Source organism: Hevea brasiliensis, chromosome 17, assembly GCF_030052815.1.
Source record: "Hevea brasiliensis isolate MT/VB/25A 57/8 chromosome 17, ASM3005281v1, whole genome shotgun sequence".
Lineage (NCBI taxonomy): Eukaryota > Viridiplantae > Streptophyta > Magnoliopsida > Malpighiales > Euphorbiaceae > Hevea > Hevea brasiliensis.
Window position 1 is genome coordinate 57849302 of NC_079509.1, and position 26408 is coordinate 57875709.

Below are 26408 nucleotides of genomic sequence, written 5' to 3' on the forward strand. Positions count from 1 at the left end.
GATGACCTTCATCAAATCCAACTATAATTTCATAAACGTATCATAACTAACCTGTTGGATATATATCACGAACACTTGTAATAGAAATATCTACTACCCTGGTTCATGCATAATCCATTCAGACAGTTCCTTAACAGAAGAAGGGTGATAAATATGTAAATTCACAGAGAATGACACACCTATTGCTAGGAGATTCCAAATACTATTACAATTCCTACATATAAACGGACATATCTAGTGAGTTTGCGAGTATTTTGCATTTAGGAAGTTAACAAAAGTTTGAAATTTAATGTCATCATAGTACTTTGAGAAATGATTCTCCAAAATTGAAACAATTTACAAAATGCATTGACAACCGAAATAGCAAGTAATGTATTAGGAGTTGCATTCTTCGTAGAGAAAGGATAGACATCAAAAGAGGCACCGTAAGAAATCTTAAGTCGTTCATATGCTTACCCAATAGTTGTTTTGTCCATTTTCCTATGCCAAATACAACCATCTTCACTATACTCCTTGTATATAGGAAATTGGCTTTACCTTGCTTTTTCAGAACAATGTATCAATAGAACAAATTCATTGATGTTAATGAGCATATACAGCCTATTAAAATGATAATGATATTACTACTAATAGAGAGTTTCATTTAAAAAAGCAAATACAACTAACCAGACAAAATTGTAATAGTACACATATTGAAATAGAATCAAGTACCTATAGCATACAGCATTACAAAGACTTCCTGCATCAGTTGATCAGGCATTGATTGATAACATCTCACTTCACATTTACACCTTTAAAACCTTTAGATTGACTTCGTAGTTTTCTCAAAATGGGATCACCATTGCAGGATAAACGTATTACCAATTTAGTGGTCGTGGCATCTGCAGAAAATCCCTTGCCAACCGTTTCTTCAATAAGTTGTGATGCTTTTGGTACATCTCCATGCCTGAGAAACCCTTGAATAATCACATTATAACAGCAATCATTTGGTGAACATCCACCATCTTCCATCCCTCTAAACACCTTGTATGCTTCATCTAGCAATCCCTCTTTGCAAAGTCCTTTAATTATTGTACCATATGTATAAACATCAGGCTGCAAGCCTTTTTCAAAAAGCCTAGAAAAAAATTCCTTGGCATCCTTAAGCTTCCCAGCTCTGCACAAACCATTTATCAAAATGTTATAGCACATATGACCAAGCTTCAACAGACTTTGTTCCATCGCTTTAAATAGCATGAGTTCCTCACCAATATTCCCCTGTTTGCACAAGCCATCAAGAAAAGTTGAGAAAGTTATTATACCTGGCTGATTACCATGAGAAAACATGTTCTTGAAAAGAACGTGTGCAATCCCGGGCTTCCCTGCATTCCACAAGCCTTGTATAAGAGTAGTATAAGTAATAGTGTCAGGAAGAAAACCTTTTTGAGGCATTTCATCAAAAAGTTGCGTTGCTTCATCTATCCTTTTGCTCTTGCAGTATCCACTAATCAAGATGTTGTAGCTAAAAGCATCAACTATTCCATTGTGTACCATCAAATCAAAAATTTGTATAGCTTCATCCAATTGGCTAGGCAGACAATATCCGTCCATCAGTGAATTGTAACTGACAGCATCAGGCTCCACACCTGCTTGAATCATTATCTTGATTATGCTTTGAGCATTTGAAACCAGTCCCTCCTTACAAAGAGAGTCAATCAATATACTGAAGGAGAAAATGTCTGGAGATATGTTATGCCCCACCATTTCCTTCAAAAAGGCTGAAGCTTGTTTCCACTTTCCTAAATTGCAAAGACCATGAATTATGCAGTTGTAGGTTATAATATTAGGTGAAATGCCTTTATCCCTCATTTGAGATAGGAGGTTTACTGCCTCAGCAACTAGCTTATCCTTGCAAAGGGCATCGATGATTGCAGTGTAAGTTACAACATCTGGCTCCTCTCTCAATCATTTCTTTTAGCAACCAAATAGCCACATTTGTTTTTCCAAATTTACAAAGACCACTTACTATCACGGTGTAAGTACAAACATTAGGTTGACAACCTCTTGCAACCATGTCATTGAAAAAGTCTACTGCTCCATTGATTTTACCCTCTATACAGAGGCCGTTAATTAAGGTGTTAAATGTCACAATGTCAGGGTCCATTCCAATTTTGAGGATTTTCCCAAAAATTGAGAAGCCAAAATCCACAAGGTGCAAGCGGCAGAAGCAGTTAATCAAGATATTAAGAGAATGAACATTGTGTGAGATTCCTAGGGACTCAATTGTTCTGGACAAGGAAAGAACAGTGTGGTATTGTTTCATTCTGACAAGAGCAGATAAAAATCGAGAAAAATGAACAATAGAAGGCAGAGGATGCATAAGAATGATGTGATTAAAGGAAGCTAGGACATCATCAACGTCCCTAAAAGAAGCAGAATTGAATTTAGATATCAAGCTTGCATCTTTATGTGTGTGAGTGGAAGTTGATCTAGAAGAAGAATGGAAAGAGTAAGTAAATAATAGGCATGCAGAATGAAAGTTACCGATTCCCAAATCCCATAGCATTGGAAAGTGGAAGCTCCTGAAAGCTGAAGCTAAACACGGGGTTTTCATAAAACTTGGCCTCGCCGTTATCATCATCTTCGATCTCTGTAAATAAGTACAGCTTCACCAACTGCTTCTCTCTCTCTCTCTCTCTCTTAACAATTTCTAATTTCAATTTTAATTTAATTCTGAAAATACTTCAGTGAAATGTATATTTATAAAATGGAAGACAATTCAATTCCATAAAGTTAAAGGTCATTAATTGATTTCATGTGATTTAAAGATTCATTAGTTTCCTCCTGATCAAGGATTAATGTTAGTATAATAAGTCTTAATTTTTCTGTATGTGAGTATATTCTTAAAAGAAAAAATAAAAAGTATTAATATATTAAAATTTTTAAATAATAAAATATGAATTACTAATCCACCTAAAATAAAATTTTATTTAGCTTTGATTTTTCTAATTCATGGTGGTATAATAAATTTTATACTCTATAAAATTGTAATTATCTTTCAAGGATAAAAAGGGAAGAAACACCAACATGCCTTTTTTCACCTCATCCCTACTACTAGTTTACACACAAATCACCGAGCAGAGCTAGTAGCTGACCAAAAGAACACATGGTTTAGCAAACTGGTGTAATGCACTAGTAAGGGAAATAGCACATAATGCAATAAGTGTTGCATTCTCAGTAGAGAAAGGTAAAGACGTTAGCATAGGCACTATAACAAATCTTTAGTTGTACATATACTTACCCAATATTTGTTCTGTCCATTTTCCTGCACCAAAAACAACCATCTTCGCTATACTAACTGTATATAGGAAATTAACATTACCTCCCTCTTTCAGAACAACGTATCAATAGAACATATTCATTAATGTTTACAACTAATAAACAGTTTCTTGTATAAAAGCTAAAGCAACTAACTGGATAAATTGTAATTGTAATCATATTGAAAGAGAATTTCATACCAATAACACACAACATAACAAAGACGTCTTACATCTATTGACCAGGCATTGATTGATAATATCTCACTTCACATTTACACCTTTAGAACCTTCAGTCTGATTTTGCAGTTTTCTAAGAATGAGATCGTCATTGGGCAATAAATGCATTACCAATTTGGCGGTCGTGGCATCTGCAGTGAATCCCTTACCAATCATTTCTTCAATAAGTTGTGATGCTTTTGGTACATCTCCATGTCTGAGAAATCCTTGAATAATTACATTATAACAGCAACCATTCGGTGAACATCCACCATCTTTCATTCCTCTAAACACCTTGTATGCTTCAACTAGCAATCCCTCTATGCAAAGGCCTTTAATTATTATACCATATGTATAAACATTAGGCTGCAAGCCTTTTTCAAAAAGCCTAGAAAAAAATTCCTTGGCATCATGAAGCTTCCCAGCTTTGCACATGCCATCAATCAAGATGGTATAACTCACATGATTCGGCTTCAATTGACTCCTTTCCATTGCTTCAAATAATGTAAGTGCCTCATCAAGATCCCCTTGTTTGCACAAGCCATCAAGCAAAATTGAGAAAGTTATTATATTTGGCCGATAACCATGATAACACATGTTCTTGAATAGCTCTTGTGCAGCCCTGGGCTTCCCTGCGTTCCACAAGCCTTGTATGAGAGTAGTGTAAGTAAAAGTGTCAGGAAGAAAACCTTTTTGAGGCATTTCATCAAAAAGTTGCATTGCTTCATCTATTCGCTTGCTCTTACAATATCCATTAATTAAGATGCCATAGCTAAAAGCATTGACTATTCCATTTTGTACCATCAAATCAAATATTTTTCTAGCTTTATCCATTTGGCTACATGACAATATCCGTCCATCAACGAATTATAAGTGACAACATCGGGCTCCACATCTGCTTGAATCATTATCTTGATTATACTTTGAGCATTTGAAACCAATCCTTCCTTACAAAGAGAGTCAATCAATATATTGAAGGTAAAAATGTCTGGTGATATGTTTTGCCCCACCATTTCTTTCAACAAGGCTCGAGCTTGATTCCATTTGCCTAAATTGCAAAGACCATGAATTAAGCAGGTGTAAGTGATAACATTAGGTGAAATGGCTTTATTCTTCATGTGAGAGAAGAGGTTTACTGCCTCAGCAACTAGCTTATCCTTGCAAAGGGCATCGATGATAGCAGTGTAAGTCACAGCATCTGGCTCACAACCTCTCTCAATCATTTCCTTTAGCAACCAAATAGCCACATTTGTTTTCCCAAATCTACAAAAACCACTTACTATCACATTGTAAGAACAAACATCAGGTTGATAACCTCCTGCAACCATATCATTGAAAAAGTCTACTGCTAGATTGATTTTACCCTCTACACAGAGGCCGTTAATTAAGGTGTTAAATGTCACAATGTTGGGCTCCAATCCAATTTTGAGGATTTTCCCCAAAACTGAGAAGCCAAATTCGACAAGGTGTAAACGGCAGCAGCAGTTAATCAAGATGTTAAGAGAATGAACATTGTGTGAGATTCCTAGGGACTCAATTTTTCTGGACAAAGAAAAAACAGTGTGGTATTGTTTCATTCTGACAAGAGCAGATAAAAATCGACCAAATTCAACAATAGAAGGCAGAGGATGCATAAGAATGACGTGATTAAAGGAAGCTAGGGCATCATTAACGTCCCTAAAAAAAGCATAATTGAATTTAGATATCAAGTTTGCATCTTTATGCGTGTGAGTGGAAGTTGATCTAGAAGAATAATGGAAAGAGCAAGTAAACAATAGGGTTGGATAATGAAAGTTACCGATTCCCAAATCCCATAGCAGTGGAAAGTGGAAGCTCCTGAAAGCTGAAGCTAAACACATGGTTTTCATGAATCTTAGCTTCGCCGTTACAATCATCTTTCATCTCAGTAAAGCTGCAAACTTTCAGTCGGCAGACAGAGAGAGTTTGTGTGTTTGCGCTGGAGTTGCTGCCCCGTTATCCAGCTGCTCTAAAAATACTAAAAATATAATTACGAATTTCTAAAACTTTATTTTTTATATTTTATTTATAAATATTGAAAGTAAAAAATATTTATTGAAAATAATTAAAATTGAAATTTTTATTTATAAAATTTAAAAGTTATATATAAATATAATCTAATGTAAGGTGAAATTTTAGTTTAAAAATAACAAAAGAAATATCTAATTAAATTTATGAATTTATATTAATAAGTAGAATATTTATTAATATACAATTAATTAGTTTTTAATAATTTACTGCTTCAAATTATTAACTAGTTGAGCAAATCCTTCAACAAAACCAAAATTTAAGTCGAATTTGATAAGATATATTCATATAAAAATTTAAGTTTTAATTTGGATTAATTATTAAAAATATGTAAAAAAGTATTTACAAATTTAATATGTATCTAAAATTATTTATAAAAATAGTATTTATTTAACAAAATGCCATTGAAAAAAGAGGTGAAATACAGACTATTTAAAAGTGCATAATTAATTTTTTATTTGTATTTCTTTTTTTATTTTTATTCGGATATTTAAAAATAAAATTAATAAAATAATTAAATTAAAAATAAAACAATATTATTATATCACGAGGTCATTGAAGATAATGGATAAAAAATAAATAAGTTATTTAATCACTTTTTATTTCATTTATAGATTGATCCATCTATTCATTTCTTGACTAATTTATCATTAATTATAGAAAAATTAATAAAATACCCATTAATTGTATTTTTAATGTAAAAACAATTAAGTTTTGTGTTAAGAGTTTTGTTAAGTATTCATAAACACATATGTTGTTAATTATTTAATTAAATTTTAATTTTAATTAAAAATTCTTTAAAATTGAAAAGTTTAAACAATTAGTTCAAAATTGAATACTTTGAAAAAATTATAAATTAGTATTCACCGTCCCTTAATTTTAATGTTATTTTATTATCGTTTCATTAACTTTAATTTGTATCACAAAAATACTTAAAACTTAAATTTAATACCATTTGTAATACCCCAAAATTTTAAATTTTATTATTTTATGAGTATTATTGATATTTTAATCTTACTTAAATTTTAAGAAATTATTTGAGATTTTTCGGATTTTAAAAGTCGGGTTCGATTTTCCGAAAATATAAACTTTGATGATTTTTAAAAATTAATTTAAAAACCACGTGGCAAAACTAAAAATATATTTGGAGTCTACAAATTTTTCTGAGTTTTCTGAAATTTTTGTGAAATTTTTGGACCTCATTTTCGGTCCCAAGGCAGAGTAAAAATTTAAAATTTTGTATTCTAAATCGAACCAGCCGAATCGAACCAGACCGGATCGGACCGATCGAATCGGACCGGCCTTCTTCTTCCTTTTTCTTCCTCTCCCGTGCGCGTTTCTCCTCCTCTCTTCCTCTCCCGTTTTCTCTCTCCTCCCTCCTCCCCTTGCCGCGCCGCTGCCTCCCCAACCACCCGGCTCGCTGCCTACCTTTCCCACGGCCCACGCCGGAAAACGCGCGCGAACGGCCCCTTATGCGCGCGCGACTTTTCGTCTTCCCGGCCAAAATCCGACGGATCCGGCTACCAATCAGACCGAGTCTTGTGTCTAAATCCATCTACTCGTCGAGAGCTTTCCATAGACACCAAAAACACCGAAATCCATCGAGCGGTTTGTCCAATTTTTGCCCGGGAAGTTTTAGCCCATTTTAACTTTTGGGCTAGATTTCTCGCAAACCGTGAACCCTACGAGAAAACTGAGAGTACCAAAGCACTCCACTCGTCGAGAGCTTCGCGGCGATATAAATTTCGAATTTTTCCGACACCGTTTTTTGGTGAGTCCCACGGAACTTCGCAGTGTTTTTCCGAGCATTTAATGAGCTTAGAAAATTCTGAAAAATTTATGTACTAACCCCCGTGTTATGGGCTTCGTGTAGGCATCTTCAATTCGCGGAAATTCGACAGTTGTCCGGATCTGTGAATTTCCGGCCAGACAGACCGGCTATCGGAAAAAGTCTCTGAATTGAATTGAGGTTTTGGCTACCCCACCATTGTCAGACGTTCCGAGCGCGTCCCCGAAGTCGGAATCAGCAAAGGTAAACCCGAACCTTGCTTTCTTGTAATTTTCTAGTGTTTAAATAGGATTAAAAATTCATAAAATATTCGTGGTAGCTCAGAAAATTGTGATTCTTTTTGCAATAGCCTAGTAATATTGCTAAGGACAAAGTTTTAGAATTTTTAGAGCGTGTTTGGTTTTTGCAAAAATGATCAATTATAAGGACTAAATTGAAATTTTACATATTGTGATGGATGATTGATTTGATGGGCGGAGGCTGTGTGATGTGATTGAGTTGTGGATATATGGATTGTGAATATAGAAGTGTGTTTTGAGCCCTTTTGCAGGCTGGGTAGGTCCTAGGTATAGGGGAGACTCTGTCAGATTTTTGGCACGACTTAGGACGTATTTGGTCTTTTCTCTATTTGTATTGAGTCAAATTTATTAAATAATTATAATGTAATTGTCGGATGAGGATGACCTTCTTCCTTTGTCAAGTGCTGAGTAAAATATTAATTTTAATTGTAATTTCGATATATGTTCAAGCATGCCCATGCATCACTTATATGTATATATCTATGTAGTTAAACTCTAGGCACGTTTTATGTTACATTCACAACTGTTAAAGTGCCATGGATGTGTTGTGATAATTTGGAGCAGTGTGTGCGTTGGCGTGCGTGTGATGTGGTGTTGGCTATGGATAGGACGGGTAGTCACGGCTTGAGATCTTCGCTGGGACCCGATCCTTCGGGGTAGTCACGGCTTGAGTTCTGGGACACCGATTTGATTTATTAAGCGAAAGTCGGTTCTTTTGGATTTAAGAGAGCTGTATTGGGGATCAGCTCCCATATATTATGATTGTTATTACTGTGTGTGTGAGTGCTACAAATTACCTTTTTGCTGTTATGATGTGAATTTATTGCGATGTTGCATTTCACTCCACAGTGCATTAGTTTTAGATAATTATAGAGATTATGGTTAAAATTGATATTTTACTCAACGCTCACTCTGTTCAATATTTTTGAGGATTTTTTTGTGGTTAACCTGTTTTTCTCCTTCGCAGGTTGTCTATTAATATTTGTGTAATTTTATTAACTCCTAGAATTTTCGCATGTGTTATAAGTATTTATCTGGTTTGGGTCTGTAATATTATTATCACGTTGGACCTATAGATGCATAATTTTATGCATGTTTGATGGGTTGGATGAGGGAGCTGAGCTCCCATTTATTTTTATGCTGATATGAGTATGTGGAGGGTGGTGAGCTCCTTGATTATTTATTGTGTTTACAGGTTGGGTGAGTCAAAACTCCCGTTGGAAGGTCCATTTATGGGGACTCTGTCAGTTGATTTCTTGAAATTGGGCCCAAATGGGCCTTAGAGATGGGATTAATGAATAGTTAGGCTTACTACGGGCCTCGGAGGCTTTAGGCCCATAGGTTGGGTCTGACACCATTTGAAATCTCTTTGACTAGATTCTATCGGGTATCATAGTTAGAAATTGACTTTGACACGCCTCTCATGGAAATATCAGAGTCTCTAATTGTGATTGAAATATTATGGATAATCTTTCATTTCATCTAATTTTTTCTTTATTTTTTGATAGATAAGATTTTAAATTATTTTTTATTATATTTAATCCATCTAGGTATTTTCATATTAATTTTTAACCGAAGTATCCAATAAAATATGATTAAAGGGACTTTAAATAATATTAAATTATATTCTAAATATTTTTATAATATAAATTAAAGCTAAAGGAGTAACAAAATAACCCTCAAAATCAAAGGATAATGAGTAAAATTAAGCTCAAAACAACTTAAAATTATTATACTGACTGAAGTTGTTCAGAAATGCAAGTGGACTTTGCTTTCATTGTTTCACTAGATGCTTAGAAATGCAACCATTGTTCTTGAAGAAGCTAAGGAGAAGGAGCAAAACCACAAAGCAATGTAGAAAACATTGCCCAAAAAATTAAGAATGTCATTACAAAGATGCACATGAACTCAACAAAACTCTCCTCCAAAGCCTTTATCCAAAAATTTTTCGCTATTCTATATGGATTCTCTTCGAACGATTTTGGGTTAAATCCTTTAAAATATGTAATGCTCATAATGTATGTCATCATGTTGTACCTCCAAGTCAATTTAGGTTTACTCATTTTTTCTTTCTATCCTCTAACTCTAATGTGTGTCTTCTCTCTAGTTAAGCTGTCGTCTACTCTTTCTCTCACCAAACCACCTCACTCTCTCCTCCTTTCTTCACTCTATACTTCAAATCCACCACTCCTACTTTTTCTATAATACTCTCATTTCTTTTTATCTAGTCCAGTATGGCCACCATCCACCTTACATTCTCTTCTCATCACTCTCTTATTTTAGATGCATACGACTCTTACAAAGATGCACATGAAAGTTAAAAAAATTATTATTTTAATTTTTTAGTTATATTAATAGATATAATTAAAAAAAAGTTAATTAAATTTATAAATTTATATTAAGAGAGATAATATTTATTATTATACAATTAATTAGTTTTAAATAATTTACTAACTTTGTTTGAATCAGATAACTTAGATATATTCATATAAAAATTTAAATTTTGATCCTATCTTGAAAATTTTTGCAGCTATGGATTTAAAAAAGAAAAAAAAAAAGTGTCTTTACCTATATAGCCTTCTAGTGTCTCCAGCCCCGAGAGACTGTACCTCAAACTTAGGATACAGATTCTAAAGAAGGTTGTGTAATAGAGCTTTGCACATGCGATTTCTATGGTACCAGAAATGTAGTTATAGTTTATATCAATCCAAACAATATTGCTTGCTTGAAGCAAAAAGTTTCTGCAAAGATGCTAAAAATGATGAAATTTTAAATGAGTTCAATCGTTAGCAAGGAAAATTAATAGAGTTAATTAACTCATTCTGCATATAATTTATGCAGAGACTGATACAGTAAGACAAGCTCTGTAATACTTATTCCCAATACACCACGAAGGACATGAGAACATTCATGAGAAGCTCTGTAATATTTGTTCCCAACACACCACAAAGGACATGAGAACGTTCATGAGTATAGAAAAGAAAACAAGCAGAAGTAACCGGGAGCAGAATCACCTAAGCAAGTACAAACTGGCCCCCCGACCTTATAGGCTGGAAAAGAGTAGAAAGAACCACTCCCTCAAGCTTCTGCCTCCTCTGCTTCTGCCCACGTGCAAGCTCCATTCACAAAAGAATTTCCCTCTCTGCTCAGCTATGAACCCGAAATTGCTGCAACTGATTTTCCTTCTCGAACTCTTGGCCATATTTCTTCAAGTTTCTCCATCCATTTTCATCTCTGCCCTTATCAGAGACCTCCATTAATGTGTGGGTAATAATACCAATAAAATGATAAGACTAGCAGTCCCAAACAAAAGCACATAGCCTGTTCCATTGGGTACTCAATGGCAGACCCAGACCAAGTTAAAATGGGAGACCATCTCCTCATCACCTCAATGAACTTCATCAAATCGAACTATAATTTCAGAAACATATCATTCCTAGCCTGTTGGATATATATCACTAACACTTGTAATAGAAATATCTACCACCCTGGTTAATGCATAATCCATTCAGACAGTTCGCGAAGGTTCACTTTCACGAAATAGCAAGCAAAACTATCCTTTTTTTCCCCTTCCATTAAATTTAACAATGCACACATAATATTCTATAGATGTTTTTAGTTATCCCTTTTTTTTTTCTTCTTGCCAAACTACTTGCTACATTTTGCAGTTGCAACACCAAGTCAAGAATAATGTGTAAGGAGCAAATTAGGGAATAGGCACATTATGAGTTGTGCTTATGGAATCACAATCACATGATGCTTGCAAGTTAAAAACAACCATATGCACTGATTTCTTATACAGAAGAAGGTTCATAAATATGTAAACTCACAGAGAATTAAGCACCTATTGCTAGGAGATTCCAAATACTATTACAATTCCTCCAAATAAAAGGACATATATAGTGAGTTTTGCGAGTATTTTTCTTTTAGGAAGTTAACAGAAGTTTGAAATTTAATGTCATCATAGTGCGCTGAGAAACGATTTTCCAAAACTGAAACAATTTACAAAATGCGTTGACAATGGAAATAGCACATAATGTAATAGGAGTTGCATTCTCCGTAGAGAAAGGGAAAGACATCAAAAGAGAAAGCAGTAAGAAATCTTAAGTCGTTCATATGCTTACCCAATAGTTGTTTTGTCCATTTTCCTATGCCAAATACAACCATCTTCACTATACTCACTGTATATAGGAAATTGGCTTTACCTTGCTTTTTCTGAACAGTGTATCAATAGAACAGATTCATTGATGTTAATGAGCATATACAGCCTGTTAAAATGATAATGATATTACTACTAATAGAGAGTTTCATTTAAAAAAGCAAATACAACTAACTAGACAAAATTGTAATAGTACACATATTGAAATAGAATCAAGTACCTATAATATACAGCATAACAAAGACTTCCTGCATCAGTTGATCAGGCATTGATTGATAACATCTCACTTCACATTTACACCTTTAAAACCTTTAGATTGATTTCGTAGTTTTCTCAAAATGGGATGGCCATTGCGGGATAAACACAATACCAATTTGGTGGTCGTGGCATCCGCAGAAAATCCCTTGCCAACCATTTCTTCAATAAGTTTTGATGCTTTTGGCACATCTGCGTGCCTGAGAAACCCTTGAATAATCACATTATAACAGCAACCATCCGGTAAACATCCACTATCTTCCATTCCTCTAAACACCTTGTATGCTTCATCCAGCAATCCCTTTTTGCAAAGTCCTTTAATTATTATACTATATGTATAAACATTAGGCTGCAAACCTTTTTCAAAAAGCCTAGAAAAAAATTCCTTAGCATCATGAAGCTTCCCAGCTTTGCACACTCCATCAATCAAAATGGTATAACTCACATGATTAGGCTTCAATTGACTCTTTTCCATTGCTTTAAATAATGTAAGTGCCTCATCAAGATCCCCCTGTTTGCACAAGCCCTCAAGCAAAGTTGAGAAAATTATTATATCTGGCTGATGACCATGAGAACACATGTTGTTGAAAAGAACGTGTGCAGTCCTCGCCTTCCCTGCATTCCACAAGCCTTGTATAAGAGTAGTATAAGTAATAGTGTCAGGAAGAAAACCTTTTTGAGGCATTTCACCAAAAAGTTGCATTGCTTCATCTATCCTTTTGCTCTTGCAATATCCATTAATCAAGATGCTGTAGCTAAAAGCATCAACTATTCCATTGTGTACCATCAAATCAAAAATTTGTATAGCTTCATCCAATTGGCTACGCAGACAATATCCGTCCATCAGTGAATTGTAACTGACAGCATTAGGCTCCACACCTGATTGAATCATTATCTTGATTATACTTTGAGCATTTGAAACCAGTCCCTCCTTACAAAGAGAGTCAATCAATATATTGAAGGTAAAAATGTTTGGTGATATGTTATGCCCCACCATTTCTTTCAACAAGGCTCGAGCTTGACTCCATTTGCCTAAATTGCAAAGACCATGAATTAAGCAGGTGTAAGTGATAACATTAGGTGAAATGCGTTTATCCCTCATTTGAGAGAAGAGGCTTACAGCCTCAGCAACTAGCTTATCCTTGCAAAGGGCATCGATAATTGCAGTGTAAGTCACAGCGTTGGGCTCACAACCTCTCTCAATCATTTCTTTTAGCAACCAAATAGCCACATTTGTTTTCCCAAATTTACAAAGACCACTTACTATCACAGTGTAAGTACAAACATTAGGTTGATAACCTCCTGCAACCATGTCATTGACAAAGTCTACTGCTCTATTGATTTTACCCTCTAGACAGAGGCCGTTAATTAAGGTGTTAAATGTCACAATGTCGGGCTCCAATCCAAATTTGAGTATTTTTCCGAAAATTGAGAACCCGAAATCCACTAGATGTAAGCGGCAGAAGCAATTAATCAAGATGGCAAGAGAATAAACATTGTGTGAGATTCCTAGCGACTCAATTGTTCTGGACAAGCAAATGACCGTTTGGTATTGTTTCATTCTGACAAGAGCAGATAAAAATCGACCAAATTCAACAATAGAAGGCAGAGGATGCATAAGAATGATGTGATTAAAGGAAGCTAGGGCATCATCAACGTCCCTAAAAGAAGCAGAATTGAATTTAGATATCAAGCTTGCATCTTTATGCGTGTGAGCGGAAGTTGCTCTCGAAGAAGAATGGAAAGAACAAGTAAATAATAGGGTTGGAGATTGAAAGTTACCCATTCCCAATTCCCTTAGCAATGGAAAGCGGAAGCTCCTGAAAGCTGAAGCAAAACACATGGTTTTCATCAATCTTAGCTTCGCCGTTACAATCATCTTTGGATCTCAGTAAAGTTGCAAACTTTCAGTCGGCAAATAGAGAGAGTTTGTGTGTTGCGTTGGAGCTCCTGCTCCGTTATACAGCAGCTCTACCGGCTAATCCAGACGCTAATTAGGACTTCATTTAAATTTAATTAAATTGAATAAAGAAGTGATTTTGATAACTAATTTACAGCTTGAATTGTTAACAAGATGAGCAAATCCCTCAGCTAAGTCAAAATTTAAGTGAATTTGATAACTAACATATATTTATACAAAAATTTCTGTTTTAATGTGAATTAATTATTAAAAATATGTAAAAAAAAATATTTACAAATCTAATGTCCATCCAAAATTATTTATAAAAATTATATTTATTTGATAAAATGCTATTGAGAAAAGAGGCTTTGTGAAAAGTTTTCTAATATTCTTAAAAATATTATTTTTAATAGTATTTTTGGACATATGTTAATGAAATAAAAGATAAAATTATTTAGAAATGTATAATTATTTTTTATTTGTGTTTTTTATATTTTTATTCAATCATTTTTCTTTTTAATGGATGTATAATTAATATATATTTAAAATTATTTAAAAATAAAATTAATAAAATATTAAAAAAAAAAATAAAACAATATTATTATACCACGATGATGCTATTATTTAAGGTAATGGACAAGTCAAGAAAATTTTCTTTTAATTTTAGTGTGTTTTAAAATTTTTAAGGTAAATTATAATATAATTTTTAAGGTTTTACAAAATTAATAATTTAGTTTTTCTATTTAAAAAAAAATAAATTAGTTAATTACTTTTTATTCCGTGGATATATTGGTTCAACTACTCATTTCTTGTCTAATTTATCGATGATTATAGAAAAATTAATAAAAGATCCATTAACTATATTTTTATTATAAAACAATTAAGTTTTTGACATTTTATTTTAATAAAAAAAATTTCCTTCATTAAACTTTATATTTAAATACTTCATATATATATTATTTATTAAATATATATTTTTCGTATATTTATATCTTGAGTTACTGTAACATCCCTCTCCCTTCTACAGTGTAGCTGAGCAAGGCGTACAACATTCAGTACCGGAGCACCCTATCCTATCTTATCGTTTACAAAATTAATTTAATATCTATTTAATTTTTATTATCTCACTTGTATATTTTTTTTTTTATTATCCCATTTCAAATCCCCTCTGTTCTATTAGTGCATGGTGGGTTTAATGCTACCTGTTAAAACAATTTATATCAATTTCATCTATTAACTCATCATATCACTTCTCATGCTCGTATCAATTTTCAAGAAAATAAAATACTTTGTTTCATTCATATAAAGTCAAGTATAATATTTACAATTCATATCCTTTACATCTATTTAATTACATACAATACCAAAATGCAAAATCTAATATGTACATGAGCTCTACCAAAATGACTGATGAGGTGACAACCCACACTGTAGCAGATCTGGTCCAAGTCCGGTCTAGGCCCTATTGCTGCTGCTGCTCTCCAGTACCTATGCGTGGTAAGAACCAACGTGTTAAGCATAACGCTTAGTGATGCATAAATAAGGAAAAATAACTAAACAATTTAAAATAATTATTTCACGAATAACCTTATAAATAAATATCAATTTTCATATATTTAAAAATTTTTACATGTTTTTTAGAACTTTTGAAGTAAATAAGCTAATAGGGATCTTTTCTGTGCCTATACCTTACACACCACGATTGTAACAAAGTTTTTAAATAAAAAATTCAATTCAGATTTTCATTCAACTTTCTCAGTCAAAGAAGTGCAGCAGTTCAATACAAAGGACTTGAGAATAGAAAAGAAAACAACCAGAATTCACCAGCCATCTGCCTTCTCAGCTTCTGCCCACGTGCAAGCTCCATTCACAACAGAATCTCCCTCTCTGCTTAGCTGTGAACCAAGAATTGCTGCAACTGATTTTCCTTCTCAAACCCTTGGCCATCTTTCTTTGAGTTTCTCCCTCTATTTTCATCTCTGCACTTATCAGAGACCTCCATTAATGTGCAGGTAAAACCATTAAAAATGATAAGACTAGCAGTCCCAAACAAAAGCACATAGCTGTTGCATTAGGTAGTCAATGTTAGACCAGACCAAGTTAAAATGGGAAACCATCTCCTCATCACCTCGATGACCTTCATCAAATCCAACTATAATTTCATAAACATATCATTACTGACCTGTTGGATATATATCACTAACACTTGTAATAGAAATATCTACTACCCTGGTTCATGCATAATCCATTCAGACAGTTCTGGAAGGTTCACTTTCATGAAATAGTAAGCAAAACTCTCCTTTTCCCCCTTCCATTGAATTTAACAACGCACACATAATATTCTATTAATGTTTTTAGTTATCCATTTCTTTTTCTTCTTGCCAAACTACTTGCTATATTTTGCAGTTGCAATACCAAGTCAAGAATAATGCGTAAGGAGCAAATTAGGGAATAGGCACGTCATGAATTGTGCTTATGGAATCACAATCACATGATGCTTGCAAGTTAAAAACAACCACATACACTGATTTCCTTTACAGAAGAAGGGTGATAAATATGTAAATTCACAGAGAATGACACACTTATTGCTAGGAGATTCCAAATACTATTACAATTCCCACATATAAAAGGACATATCTAGTGAGTTTGCGAGTATTTTGCATTTAGGAAGTTAACAAAAGTTTGAAATTTAATGTCATCATAGTACATTGAGAAATGATTCTCCAAAATTGAAACAATTTACAAAATGCATTGACAACCGAAATAGCACATAATGTATTAGGAGTTGCATTCTTCGTAGAGAAAGGATAGACATCAAAAGAGGCACCGTAAGAAATCTTAAGTCGTTCATATGCTTACCCAATAGTTGTTTTGTCCATTTTCCTATGCCAAATACAACCATCTTCACTATACTCACTGTACATAGGAAATTGGCTTTACCTTGCTTTTTCAGAACAATGTATCAATAGAACAAATTCATTGATGTTAATGAGCATATACAGCCTATTAAAATGATAATGATATTACTACTAATAAACAGTTTCATTTGAAAAAGCAAACGCAACTAACTAGACAAAATTGTAATAGTACACATATTGAAATAGAATCAAGTACCTATAGCATACAGCATTACAAAGACTTCCTGCATCAGTTGATCAGGCATTGATTGATAACATCTCACTTCACATTTACACCTTTAAAACCTTTAGATTGATTTCATAGTTTTCTCAAAATGGGATCACCATTGCAGGATAAACGTATTACCAATTTAGTGGTCGTGGCATCTGCAGAAAATACCTTGCCAACCATTTCTTCAATAAGTTGTGATGCTTTTGGTACATCTCCATGCCTGAGAAACCCTTGAATAATCACATTATAACAGCAACCATTTGGTGAACATCCACCATCTTCCATCCCTCTAAACACCTTGTATGCTTCATCTAGCAATCCCTCTTTGCAAAGTCCTTTAATTATTGTACCATATGTATAAACATCAGGCTGCAAGCCTTTTTCAAAAAGCCTAGAAAAAAATTCCTTGGCATCCTTAAGCTTCCCAGCTCTGCACAAACCATTTATCAAAATGTTATAGCACATATGACCAAGCTTCAACAGACTTTGTTCCATCGCTTTAAATAGCATGAGTTCCTCACCACTATTCCCCTGTTTGCACAAGCCATCAAGAAAAGTTGAGAAAGTTATAATATCTGGCTGATTACCATGAGAAAACATGTTCTTGAAAAGAACGTGTGCAATCCCGGGCTTCCCTGCGTTCCACAAGCCTTGTATAAGAGTAGTATAAGTAATAGTGTTAGGAAGAAAACCTTTTTGAGGCATTTCATCAAAAAGTTGTGTTGCTTCATCTATCCTTTTGCTCTTGCAGCATCCATTAATCAAGATGTTGTAGCTAAAAGCATCAACTATTCCATTGTGTACCATCAAATCAAAAATTTGTATAGCTTCATCCAACTGGCTAGGCAGACAATATCCGTCCATCAGTGAATTGTAACTGACAGCATCAGGCTCCACACCTGCTTGAATCATTATCTTGATTATGCTTTGAGCATTTGAAACCAGTCTCTCCTTACAAAGAGAGTCAATCAATATACTGAAGGAGAAAATGTCTGGAGATATGTTATGCCCCACCATTTCCTTCAAAAAGGCTGAAGCTTGTTTCCACTTTCCTAAATTGCAAAGACCATGAATTATGAAGTTGTAGGTTATAATATTAGGTGAAATGCCTTTATCCCTCATTTGAGATAGGAGGTTTACTGCCTCAGCAAGTAGCTTATCCTTGCAAAGGGCATCGATGATTGCAGTGTAAGTTACAACATCTGGCTCCTCTCTCAATCATTTCTTTTAGCAACCAAATAGCCACGTTTGTTTTTCCAAATTTACAAAGACCACTTACTATCACGGTGTAAGTACAAACATTAGGTTGACAACCTCTTGCAACCATGTCATTGAAAAAGTCTACTGCTCCATTGATTTTACCCTCTATACAGAGGCCGTTAATTAAGGTGTTAAATGTCACAATGTCGGGGTCCATTCCAATTTTGAGGATTTTCCCAAAAATTGAGAAGCCAAAATCCACAAGGTGCAAGCGGCAGAAGCAGTTAATCAAGATATTAAGAGAATGAACATTGTGTGAGATTCCTAGGGACTCAATTGTTCTGGACAAGGAAAGAACAGTGTAGTATTGTTTCATTCTGACAATAGCAGATAAAAATCGAGAAAAATGAACAATAGAAGGCAGAGGATGCATAAGAATGATGTGATTAAAGGAAGTTAGGACATCATCAACGTCCATAAAAGAAGCAGAATTGAATTTAGATATCAAGCTTGCATCTTTGTGTGTGAGTGGAAGTTGATCTAGGAGAAGAATGGAAAGAGTAAGTAAATAATAGGCTTGCAGAATGAAAGTTACCGATTCCCAAATCCAATAGCATTGGAAAGTGGAAGCTCCTGAAACCTGAAGCTAAACACATGGTTTTCATAAAACTTGGCCTCGCCGTTATCATCATCTTCGATCTCTGTAAATAAGTAGAGCTTCACCAACTGCTTCTCTCTCTCTCTCTCTCTCTCTCTCTCTCTCTCAACAATTTCTATGTCTATTTTAATTTAATTTAATTTAATTCTGAAAATACTTCAATGAAATGTATATTTATAAAATGGAAGACAATTCATTTCCATAAAGTTAAAGGTAATTAATTGATTTCATGTGATTTAAAGATTCATTAGTTTCGCCCTGATCAAGGATTAGTGTTAGCATAATAAATCTTAATATTTCTGTATGTGCGTAAATAATGAAAAGAAAAATTAAAAGGCATTAATATATTAAAATTTTTAAGTAATAAAATGTGAATTAATAATCCACCTAAAATAAAATTTTATTTATCTTTGATTTTTCTAATTCATGGTCGTATAATAAATTTTATTAAATAAAATTTTATAAACTTTTTCTTTCATGTTAACTTTTCTATAAAATTGTAATTATCTTTCAAGGGAAAAAAAGGGAAGGAACACCAACATGCATTTTTTCAACTCATCCCTACTATTAGGATATGCCAATTTTCACCTCATCCCTACTAGATTTTAATTGATTTCATATCCCATAAAGTTAAAGCTAATTAATTGATTTCATGTGATTTAGAGATTCATTAGTTCTTAAATTAAAAGGCATTAATATATTAAAATTTTTAAGTAACAAATTACTTTTTACTAATCCACTTAAAATAAAATTTTATTTAGCTTTGATTTTTCTAATTCATGGTGGTATAATAAATTTTATACTCTATAAAATTGTAATTATCTTTCAAGGATAAAAAGGGAAGAAATACCAACATGCCTTTTTTCACCTCATCCCTGCTACTACTTTACACACAAATCACCGAGCAGAGCTAGTAGCTGACCAAAAGAACACAAGGTTTAGCAAACTGGTGTAATGCACTAGTAAGGGAAATAGCACATAATGCAATAAGTGTTGCATTCTTAGTAGAGAAAGGTAAAGACGTTAGCATAGGCACTATAACAAATCTTTAGTTGTACATATACTTACCCAATATTTGTTCTGTCCATTTTCCTGCGCCAAAAACAACCATCTTTGCCATACTAACTGTATATAGGAAATTAACATTACCTCCCTCTTTCAGAACAACGTATCAATAGAACATATTCATTAATGTTAAGCATATACAGCTATTAAAAGGATAATGATATTACAACTAATAAACAGTTTCTTGTATAAAAACTAAAGCAACTAACTGGATAAATTGTAATTGTAAACATATTGAAAGAGAATTACATACCAATAACACACAACATAACAAAGACGTCTTACATCTATTGACCAGGCATTGATTGATAATATCTCACTTCACATTTACACCTTTAGAACCTTCAGTCTGATTTTGCAGTTTTCTAAGAATGAGATCGTCATTGGGCAATAAATGCATTACCAATTTGGCGGTCGTGGCATCTGCAGTGAATCCCTTACCAACCATTTCTTCAATAAGTTGTGATGCTTTTGGTACATCTCCATGTCTGAGAAATCCTTGAATAATTACATTATAACAGCAACCATTCGGTGAACATCCACCATCTTTCATTCCTCTAAACACCTTGTATGCTTCAACTAGCAATCCCTCTATGCAAAGGCCTTTAATTATTATACCATATGTATAAACATTAGGCTGCAAGCCTTTTTCAAAAAGCCTAGAAAAAAATTCCTTAGCATCATGAAGCTTCCCAGCTTTGCACATGCCATCAATCAAAATGGTATAACTCACATGATTAGGCTTCAATTGACTCTTTTCCATTTCTTTAAATAATGTAAGTGCCTCATCAAGATCCCCCTGTTTGCACAAGCCCTCAAGCAAAGTTGAGAAAGTTATTATATCTGGCTGCTGACCATGAGAACACATGTTGTTGAAAAGAACGAGTGCAGTCCTGGCCTTCCCTGCATTCCACAAGCCTTGTATAAGAGTAGTATAAGTAACAGTGTCAGGAAGAAAACCTTTTTGAGGCATTTCATCAAAAAGTTGCATTGCTTCATCTATCCTTTTGCTCTTGCAATATCCATTAATCAAGATGTTGTAGCTAAAAGCATCAACTATTCCATTGTGTACCATCAAATCAAAAATTTTTATAGCTTCATCCAATTGGCTACGCAAACAATATCCGTCCATCAGTGAATTGTAACTGACAGCATTAGGCTCCACACCTGATTGAATCATTATCTTGATTATACTTTGAGCATTTGAAACCAGTCCCTCCTTACAAAGAGAGTCAATCAATATATTGAAGGTAAAAATGTTTGGTGATATGTTATGCCCCACCATTTCTTTCAACAAGGCTCGAGCTTGATTCCATTTGCCTAAATTGCAAAGACCATGAATTAAGCAGGTGTAAGTGATAACATCAGGCGAAATGCGCTTATCCCTCATTTGAGAGAAGAGGCTTACAGCCTCAGCAACTAGCTTATCCTTGCAAAGGGCATCGATAATTGCAGTGTAAGTCACAGCATTTGGCTCACAACCTCTCTCAATCATTTCTTTTAGCAACCAAATAGCCACATTTGTTTTCCCAAATTTACAAAGACCACTTACTATCACAGTGTAAGTACAAACATTAGGTTGGTAACCTCCTGCAACCATGTCATTGAAAAAGTCTACTGCTCTATTGATTTTACCCTCTACACAGAGGCCGTTAATTAAGGTGTTAAATGTCACAATGTCGGCCTCCAATCCAAATTTGAGTATTTTTCCGAAAATTGAGAACCCGAAATCCACTAGATGTAAGCGGCAGAAGCAATTAATCAAGATGGCAAGAGAATAAAAATTGTGTGAGATTCCTAGCGACTCAATTGTTCTGGACAAGCAAATGACCGTTTGGTATTGTTTCATTCTGACAAGAGCAGATAAAAATCGACCAAATTCAACAATAGAAGGCAGAGGATGCATAAGAATGATGTGATTAAAGGAAGCTAGGGCATCATCAACGTCCCTAAAAGAAGCAGAATTGAATTTAGATATCAAGCTTGCATCTTTATGTGTGTGAGCGGAAGTTGCTCTCGAAGAAGAATGGAAAGAACAAGTAAATAATAGGGTTGGAGATTGAAAGTTACCCATTCCCAATTCCCTTAGCAATGGAAAGCGGAAGCTCTTGAAAGCTGAAGCAAAACACATGGTTTTCATCAATCTTAGCTTCGCCGTTACAATCATCTTTGGATCTCAGTAAAGTTGCAAACTTTCAGTCGGCAAATACAGAGAGTTTGTGTGTTGCGTTGGAGCTCCTGCTCCGTTACACAGCAGCTCTACCGGCTAATCCAGACGCTAATTAGGACTTCATTTAAATTTAATTAAATTGAATAAAGAAGTGATTTTCATAACTAATTTACAGCTTGAATTGTTAACAAGATGAGCAAATCCTTCAGCTAAGTCAATATTCTTGAAAATATTATTTTTAATGGCATTTTCATATGCATGTCAATAAAATACAAGATAAAATTATTTAAAAGTACATAATTATTTTTTTTATTTGTGTTCTTTTTTTTTATTCAATTATTTTTCTTTTTAATGGATGTATAATTAATATATATTTAAAATTATTTAAAAATAAAATTAATAAAATAGTTAAATAAAAAATAAAACAATATTATTATATCACGAGGATGCTATTATTTAAGGTAATGGACAAGTCGATAAAATTTTCTTTTAATTTTAGTGTGTTTTAAAATTTTTAAGGTAAATTATAATATAATTTTTAAGGTTTTACAAAATTAATAATTTAATTTTTATATTTAAAAAAATAATTAATTACTTTTTATTACTTAGATATATTGGTTCAACTACTCATTTCTTGTCTAACTTATCGATGATTATAGAAAAATTAATAAAAGATCCATTAACTATATTTTTATTATAAAACAATTAAGTTTTTGAAATTTTATTTTAATAAAAAAATTTCATTCATTAAACTTTATATTTAAATATTTAATATATATATATATATATATATATATATATATATATATATATATATATGAGAGTAATTTACAACATAGTTATAATTCTCTAAATTTTGTTTTATTAATAAAATAATTTTTTAATTTAAACTTTATATTTAAATAGTTAATTATATTATAGTTAATTTAAACTTTTTTAATAAATTTTGTTTTATTAACAAAAATAATTCTTTATCAACACGAATTTTTTAATTTTTTAAGAAAATAATTAAAGGTCTAAAGTTTGACATACATTTATCATAAATATTATTTAACAAATATTGAAATTATTTTATGTAATTAATAATTTTTTAACATTAATGTTAGTATATTAAATTATTTTTTTATTATAAGTACATTAAAATATTAAATTAAGTGTGCAATTAATAATATTTTATAATTTAATATTAATATATTAAAATAATAAATATAATATTTTATAAAAAATTGAATATATTAATTTGTATTTAAAAATATGTCTTCTTAATATTCAATCAACTTATCTAATTTACCTTCAAATTCTCTTTAATATTATTCACTAAATCAATTATATATTGAAAAATATCAATAATAAATTTATATCATTGATAATAAGAGTATAATAAGAGTATAAAGTTACCTTTTGAGAAAATAAATATCGATATTGCATTTGAAATGTCCAAAAATATAAAAGAGATTCATTTTAATTTTTTTATATATAATTATTATATGTTATTTTCAAAATATTTTTCGTTATTTGATTACAATGTTAAATCAATGATATGTATATATATATATATATATATAATTTAATAAAATTATTAAAATCTAAAAAATAAAAAATAACTTGTTTTTTAAAAAAGAAAATCAATTTTCTTAAAAATTAATTAATTTTTTATTGATTAGAAAAATTTTTTCTATTTACTTATTTTCATGAGTGTCCCTAACGTTAAAAAATATTATTTAGAAAAATATTTTTTATCAAACAAACGAAGTCTAAATGTTTAAATTTTAGCTTTTTATTTTGGTTAAAAAAATTATACATAATTTTCAAAATAACATAGGAAAAAAATACCACATTAATCACTAATTAAACAATGAATATTTATTATTCTCTCCTCTTTAAAATTAAAAATTAAAAAAAAATCCTTAAAAGTTTATAGTTTTTTCATTAATCACCTTATTCCACATATGAATTTTTCTTACATAAATCCAATTTACCAAAAATAGAATATATATATATATATATATGGTGAAACTTATTTATTAAATATATAAGTTTTATATGTTTATATCTTCAGTCATAATAATGATGATTTTTTTTATTACTCTCAATATTCAAAAAATAATTGAATAATTCATAGAATTGAATAATGGTTATATGTAATTTTGTTTTATATGCAAATCATTACTAAAATTATTCGTTTACAAGGTTTTGGAAATTAAAATTTTAGTTTATAAACTAATGAGGTAGTCTCTCATAATTAACAATTAACATTTTATTTAATTAATTTAAGATAATTAATTTTTGACAATTAACACAATTGACTTTATATTAATTGAAAATGACATATCTCCTATGGATAACAATTAATTTTATATTAATAAAAAATTATTAATTTTTTTAATTATGATTAAAGGTATTTTTCGAGTTAATTTTTGTAAATTAAGACTAAGTTTTTTTTTTTACTGAATGATTTATAACAGAAAATTAAATAAGATAAATAAAAATATAATTTACTTCGTCTCCTATTTTAATAATCTAATAAAACAACACAATTACAATTTCTCTCCAAAAAAATAGAAAAAATAATTATTATTCTTTTTTCTTATATTATTATATTATATAAGGATATTTAAGTATTTTAATATAAACACTACTTATTTCTTATCATTTCTCATTAATTTAGAAAAAAATATTTTTAATTAATTATAATGAGTTAAGAAATAAATTTCTTTTCATTTTTTTTCTCTTTTATTTAAAATTTAAAGAAATTAAATTATTTTTTTTTTCTCTTCTAACTTCTTTCCATCCAAAATTAAATGCAGACATAATAAATGCGTACCAACCGACATTGATCAAAATCCACAATAGACAGCAGTACGGGATTCACTATGAATTAATTTGGCCAACACCTTCACATCTTTAATGAACAGCAAGGATGAGAATTTTTTTTTTCTTATATTTATTTTTTTAAAAATATATTTATACGTATCTGCTTTTATTTAAGCTCCATTTATTTCATAAAAAATAATTTATATAAAAAAATATTTTATATGAAAATTATTTTCTAATAAAATACTTAGTTATAATGTTAAACTAATGATATGCGTTTATATATAATAATTATTTTTTAAATATGTATTGTATATTTTTTATACTTATTGTATATATAGTAATTTAATATTATTATATATAATTTTTTATTAATTTTTAATGATATACTATTATTATAATATATTAAATATTATTAATGATAATATAATAATTTTTTATGACATGCATGTTATATGTGCACTTATTATTTTTAGATTAAGTTAATGAAAATAAAAGTATATAAATAAAAATAAGAAATTATTTTGTAAAATTTATTATGAAAATTTTATTATTATAATTTAATTTTATAATTGTAAGTGTTTTTATATATAATATTTTACATAGTTTTACATTTTCTTATGATATGGAGAATGTAACACCCCAAAATTTTAAATAATTATTTTATGTGTAACTATATGATTTTTTACTGTTTTGGAGAGTCCAGAAGGGACAATATGATGTTGATGAGATGTGGTTGTAGGAATTTAATATTTAAAAGTGTTATTTGGATCTTTTTACATGTTGGATAGGTCCTAGATATAGAGAAAATTTTGTCAGATTTTCGGCAAAATTTAGGATTGTCCCTTAATTTTTTAAAATTTTATTTTAACTAAATATTGATAAAATTTTTGATATAATGTTTATATGAGCCAGGTCAGCCTTCCTCCTCCGCCCAACCACCACAGTGACTTTCGATTAATTTATGAATATATATTGGTTTTATTTATAATTTTAATGTTATTAGGTTCAAAGCATGTTATGCATCACTTATACATATATGTATGTAGTAATATAAGGCAGGCTTTATATTGCATTTGTTCTTGATGATATTGCTGTGATTATTGTCTTATGGCGATTTGGAGCTGTGTGTGTGAGTAGGTGTATATGTGGTGATTATTGTCTTATGGCGAACGCTCACCCCTATTCATCCATTTTTTTAGGCCATAGGAGGACTCTTTCTTATGTATAACCTACTTTCTATCTCACGGGTTTATTAGATGTTCTATCTATGTCTGTGTTGTAAATTTGAAAATTCTAAAACTCCGCATGTGTTAGAGGATATTTCATTTGACTTGGGACTGTAATATGTTATTATTTGAAATCTGTAACTTATTGGTTCTGTGTGGATGAGGGAGCCGAGCTCTTAG

At 31.5% G+C, this 26408-nt stretch overlaps 5 protein-coding genes across 11 annotated transcripts; all 5 read right to left on the minus strand.

The window, feature by feature from the left end:
- Nucleotides 1-774: 774 nt before the first annotated feature.
- Nucleotides 775-3323, minus strand: LOC131175321 (pentatricopeptide repeat-containing protein At3g22470, mitochondrial-like). The gene is made up of 2 exons (XM_058139055.1): nucleotides 3281-3323; nucleotides 775-1937 (listed from the first exon to the last, which is right to left on the minus strand). The coding sequence occupies exons 1-2, from the start codon at nucleotides 3321-3323 to the stop codon at nucleotides 775-777; spliced, it is 1206 nt and encodes a 401-aa protein (XP_057995038.1).
- Nucleotides 3324-3368: 45 nt separating this feature from the next.
- LOC110651212 (pentatricopeptide repeat-containing protein At1g62930, chloroplastic) lies at nucleotides 3369-5446 on the minus strand. Its single transcript, XM_058139330.1, is given in 3 exon segments — nucleotides 3369-4357; nucleotides 4360-4741; nucleotides 5314-5446. Coding segments are annotated over 2 exon segments (1176 nt in total). The 5' UTR covers nucleotides 4739-4741; nucleotides 5314-5446; the 3' UTR covers nucleotides 3369-3560.
- A 4941-nt stretch (nucleotides 5447-10387) lies between these two features.
- LOC110651213 (putative pentatricopeptide repeat-containing protein At1g12700, mitochondrial) lies at nucleotides 10388-14136 on the minus strand. 7 transcript variants are annotated; one of them, XM_021806476.2, is made up of 3 exons: nucleotides 12029-14136; nucleotides 11855-11917; nucleotides 10388-10883 (listed from the first exon to the last, which is right to left on the minus strand). In XM_021806476.2, exon 1 carries the CDS (start codon nucleotides 13940-13942, stop codon nucleotides 12092-12094), a length of 1851 nt encoding a protein of 616 aa, XP_021662168.2. In that variant the 5' UTR covers nucleotides 13943-14136; the 3' UTR covers nucleotides 10388-10883; nucleotides 11855-11917; nucleotides 12029-12091. The 7 variants fall into 7 exon arrangements, with proteins under 7 accessions (XP_021662168.2, XP_057995312.1, XP_057995311.1 ...); XM_058139329.1 differs by having other exon boundaries at nucleotides 10388-13724; nucleotides 13846-14136; XM_058139328.1 differs by lacking the exon at nucleotides 11855-11917.
- Nucleotides 14137-15254: 1118 nt separating this feature from the next.
- On the minus strand, nucleotides 15255-19034 carry LOC131175578 (pentatricopeptide repeat-containing protein At3g22470, mitochondrial-like). The gene is made up of 2 exons (XM_058140220.1): nucleotides 15778-19034; nucleotides 15255-15451 (listed from the first exon to the last, which is right to left on the minus strand). Exon 1 carries the CDS (start codon nucleotides 18212-18214, stop codon nucleotides 17180-17182), a length of 1035 nt encoding a protein of 344 aa, XP_057996203.1. The 5' UTR covers nucleotides 18215-19034; the 3' UTR covers nucleotides 15255-15451; nucleotides 15778-17179.
- A 1190-nt stretch (nucleotides 19035-20224) lies between these two features.
- On the minus strand, nucleotides 20225-22311 carry LOC131175547 (putative pentatricopeptide repeat-containing protein At1g12700, mitochondrial). The gene has a single exon (XM_058140149.1). It carries the CDS (start codon nucleotides 22180-22182, stop codon nucleotides 20332-20334), a length of 1851 nt encoding a protein of 616 aa, XP_057996132.1. The 5' UTR covers nucleotides 22183-22311; the 3' UTR covers nucleotides 20225-20331.
- Between the last annotated feature and the right edge of the window lie 4097 nt (nucleotides 22312-26408).

Bases quoted from the DNA above. Each gene is read 5' to 3' on its own strand.
- LOC131175547 (XM_058140149.1), bottom strand. From the start codon at position 22,182: ATGATTGTAACGGCGAAGCTAAGATTGATGAAAACCATGTGTTTTGCT.
- LOC131175321 (XM_058139055.1), bottom strand. From the start codon at position 3,323: ATGGTTGTTTTTGGTGCAGGAAAATGGACAGAACAAATATTGG. The intron at 1,938-3,280 runs GTAAGTATATGT...AATGATTGAGAG, and splicing joins ATGGACAGAACAAATATTGG to AGGAGCCAGATGTTGTAACT.
- LOC131175578 (XM_058140220.1), bottom strand. From the start codon at position 18,214: ATGAGGGATAAAGGCATTTCACCTAATATTATAACCTACAACTTCATA.
- LOC110651213 (XM_058139328.1), bottom strand. From the start codon at position 13,942: ATGATTGTAACGGCGAAGCTAAGATTGATGAAAACCATGTGTTTTGCT.